Source organism: Hippocampus comes, unplaced genomic scaffold (assembly GCF_001891065.2).
Source record: "Hippocampus comes isolate QL1 unplaced genomic scaffold, H_comes_QL1_v1.1 scaffold302, whole genome shotgun sequence".
Taxonomy (NCBI): Eukaryota; Metazoa; Chordata; class Actinopteri; order Syngnathiformes; family Syngnathidae; genus Hippocampus; species Hippocampus comes.
The window spans coordinates 122,609-126,488 of NW_017806275.1; the positions used below are offsets into that span (position 1 = coordinate 122,609).

The 3,880-nt window shown below is 49.5% G+C and overlaps 1 protein-coding gene across 1 annotated transcript; it reads left to right on the forward strand.

Moving 5' to 3' along the window:
• Positions 1-569: 569 nt before the first annotated feature.
• Positions 570-3,020, forward strand: LOC109507916 (lactose-binding lectin l-2-like). Its single transcript, XM_019857656.1, has 4 exons — positions 570-630; positions 1,344-1,429; positions 1,897-2,028; positions 2,907-3,020. Exons 1-4 carry the CDS (start codon positions 570-572, stop codon positions 3,018-3,020), a joined length of 393 nt encoding a protein of 130 aa, XP_019713215.1.
• The last annotated feature ends 860 nt before the right edge of the window (positions 3,021-3,880 follow it).

The following is a 3,880-nucleotide window of genomic DNA, read 5'->3' on the forward strand; positions in this document are numbered from 1 at the left end:
TGCTGATTGACGAACACACGAAAGGACTTGTGTAGACCGCGGGAAACATTTGCCGGTGACAGGTCGGTGACCTGCGCAATCACAAATGGCCACATCTGCGGTTGCCAGGATGCAGAAGGAACAACGGCAAGAGTGGTGCCGAGGGGGGGGGGGGGTCGTGTAGAGAGGGCACTCGGGGGACACGACGGTAGTTGCGCCCAAGCCCGGGCCGCCGGAGACCCGATCCAGCCTGTTTTGACACGTGTCCGTCCTCCAAAGCAGCTGATTCAAGTGATCGGCTCATCAGCAAGCTGCGCAAGAAGCCCGGTGAAGATCCCGACCGCTCGACTTGGGTGCGTTGCAGCGGGGCGACGTCTAAAATGGGCTGGATGGGAGCTCAGAATTTGGCGGGGACCGCGTTTTTTTTTTCAGGATGTGCAGTAATTGACAAAAGCTCTGCTCGGGGGAAATCCAATCTTTTCCCACCAACAAGACTGAAGTTCTGCCACGTCCATCCAGCAACGGCTTGGCGACTCATCCGAAGGGCCGCCGAGACTGATTGCGCTTCTCTCAGAAGATACACAACACGCATGAGTTTCCGAGTGCTCGCACGCCACATGAACGGTCCTGGAACAGTCCTGCCACTGGCCGGTGACCAGTCCAGGGTGTAGCCCGCTTCTCCGGCCCAAAGTCAGGGAGAGACCGCTCCAGCTCTGGTTAATGAGGACCAATGACGGGCGGCTAGACAAAATGCGGCCTTCTCAGGAGCGGCGTTAGGCCGCGAGTCATTTGGCAGTTTGCCGGGGGGCACAAGATATACGAGGATGCGATGGGAGGCTTTGGGCGCGACAGTCAAAACGGCGCATTCTCAACATGCTCGGCGCTTATGTTGTCCTATAAGCGCATCTCTCTTTACATGCTGTGACACCGACATGGTCGACAACATTCCAAAAGTGTCGCAGCGGTGTATAAAAGCGCAAGTCGTCATCGTCGGCATCAAGCGTCACGACCGCCGAAATAATTCGACGTCGGCCGTACTTTTCAATCGCCTCCAGAGCCGAAACGAGTCAAGTCTTTTTTTTTATTTTTTATTTTGCTTCCGTGGCGCAGATGGCGTTGGCACTTCGCTCATCGTTCCTCCTTTGCGGGCTCGGCCTACTCGCGATTGGAGCCGTAAGTCCCCGACTCGGCTGCGGGGGTCCGCAAAGGCGGATTCATTTTCTGCCGTCTCATTTTCTTCTTCTTCTTCTTCTTCTTCCCAGTGGTGTAAGGTTGACATTCATGAAAAAGGTTGGCATCTCAATTGCACGTCTTCAATCCGACAATTTCATTTGAGGACAAAAGGAATTGCTTTTGTGTCGCAGACAACGGCTGCCCCAAGGGCTGGACTCGCCTGGACTGCCACTGCTACATCCTCCAAGAAGACGCGAGGAGCTTCGCGGATGCCGAGGTGGGCGAGGCCGGACCTCCGCTGGGTGCTGCTCACTGGAGTGTCATCATCATGAGTTTTTCTTTGTTTGAATGACATTTCTTTTTTTTTTCCTCCCGTTATCTCTTGTTGCCTTGTGCGCCTTTTTCACGTTTGCCGCGTTGGAGTCGGCTCCCTCCACGCACTCGTGTCTTGTTCAGGTGGTGGCTTGTATGTCGTTCCCCCGCTTGCTTTCAGTCCTTGTAGGTTCATCGTGTTTGTTTCTTGCATTTCTTTTGTTGCATCTTCTATTTGTGTTGAACGTTAGTGTTTTGGATTCTTCCACATGTCTCGTTTGCTTTCTTTTGAGAAAAGATTCTTTTTGCCGCTCTTTGCCTCCCCGCGGCTCCGCATTTGGGATCTAACTCCAAGGAGCCAAGACCAAAACATAAGTCCGACGACAAAACATCTTCTCCGGTAGTCAAGTGCATCTTCTTTTTCTCCTACAGAGCGTCTGCAACATTCTGGGTGGGAATCTGGTGTCCATCCACAGTGCCCTGGAAAATTCTTTCGTTCACGAACTGATCCTAGCCATTGAAGACCCAGTTGATGCATGGATTGGTCTCCATGATGCCATTAATGTGAGTCGGTGACCAGTACGCGGGTTCTCGTTGAATCGTGACAAGTGTTTTGGGTTTTTTTTTTTTGTATGTTTTTTTAATGACACAAAGAAGCAGAATTCCTCCTTCAGAGTCGATCTTGTCGCGAACCGAAAAGAGACGGGCATCCGTTTTCTGTAGCGCTTATCCTCATTGGGGTGGGAGGCGTGCCTGGGCCTATCCTTTGGGCAAGAGGTGGGGGACACCCTGAACTGCTCACCAACCAAGTGCTTGGCACAAATACACACACACACACACAACCATTTGCACTGACACCTACGGCCAATTCTGAGTCTGCAGTCGGCATGGCATGCATGTTTTTCAAACGTGGGGGTGAAACCAGAGTACCGAGAGAAAATGGGGAGAACATGCAAAGTCCACACAGGAAGGCCGGAGCCCAGATTCAAACCCGCAGCCTCGGAACTGCAAGGCGGACGTGCTAACCAGTTGTGACTCCGTTTTTAGCCCATCATCAAAAACAATTCTAAAGGTCAAAATCATCCAAGGACCAAGAATCAAGGAATGTTCAAGGATTCCCCATCCAATCCCACTCCCACCCGTCCACAAAATCCCATCATGGCGATTGAAGCATCTGTTGTATTTTCTCAAATGGAGGGCAGCGCTTCACCAACGCCTGAAATGACACTTAACTTGAACTGTTTTACGGTCACTTGCAGTGAAAGGAACGGCAAAATATCCTCTTCGGCAAAAATTCATTCATGTGCGGGCATCACAGAGAAAAATATTTTGAGGGAGGGAGAGAGGTCGTTCTGAGTTGTGAGGCAAATCGACAATTTCTTCATTTTTATTTAACAAAAAATATTTATTGAACAAAAAAAATTCAATGTGCTCTTTTTCAGCAAGACGGCGACTTCATTTGGACCGACGGCACTTTGGAGGATTTCAGAGCTTTTAATGGCACAGAGCCCGATACCAGTGGCGACTGCACCCAGATGAATGAAAGCGGTGAGTGAAACACACGTCTTTCAAATTGGCTGGGGGACGGGTCGCCGGCTGTCGTTTTTCAATATGGAAAAAAAATCTTCCAGACGGATGTTGGGCGGACTTGGCCTGCACGATGGAGCTCTCGTATGTTTGCATCCGAGATTTGCTGCACCATTGGTGAGCTTCGGCGGCCGAACCTTCTGCACTCATCAATGAGACGAGATCCAACTTTAACGGTGTCTTTGATTTTCTGGTTTGGGTTGGTGGTGGATTTTTTTTTCCCGCCCCTATGCCCACTTGTAATGGGCAACGTCAAAGAGCAATTAACTAATAAAGAAAGGACTCTCTCTGCATTCAAAAGAGGATGTTTTGTGTCTTATTGCCAGAGATGGGCACTTGACTCTATTTTATCGGTCCGTCCTCAGTCCGCCACCTGGGCACCCCTCCGTCATCGAGCCTCCGTCCTTATTCATAAAATAATTGTCCTCCGTCTCCGTCCGTCCTCATCCTTTTAATGCACTTCTGTCCGTACATTAACTGATCCCTCCGGTACCAAACATACAAAAATAATGCAAAAAACGATATTTTTTCTGTTAACATGGTCCCTACTTTCAGGACTAACTTCGAAAATAGTAACCCAAAGCTTCAACGCCGTACGTTGAAACACGCTTCCAATAGACAAGAGCAATATAAGATAAGATAACCTTTATTTGTTTGTATTGTATTTAATATTCAAACATATTTCAAAAGTCTGTTATAGCGATCATAAAGAGTGTTAACCCAAAATAACAACTTGGACGACGTCCATCGGCAGCCTCAATCTACAAGCATGTGGACGACGCATCACGTGTCACGTGACCCTTTTTACCGACTCGTGAGCCCCCGTAAT

Excerpts from the sequence above, each read along its gene's own strand:
- LOC109507916 (XM_019857656.1), top strand. The coding sequence starts at position 570 with ATGAGTTTCCGAGTGCTCGCACGCCACATGAACGGTCCTGGAACAGTC. Across the intron at positions 631-1,343 it reads AACAGTCCTGCCACTGGCCG|ACAACGGCTGCCCCAAGGGC; the intron begins GTGACCAGTCCA and ends TTTGTGTCGCAG. Across the intron at positions 1,430-1,896 it reads GGAGCTTCGCGGATGCCGAG|AGCGTCTGCAACATTCTGGG; the intron begins GTGGGCGAGGCC and ends TTTCTCCTACAG.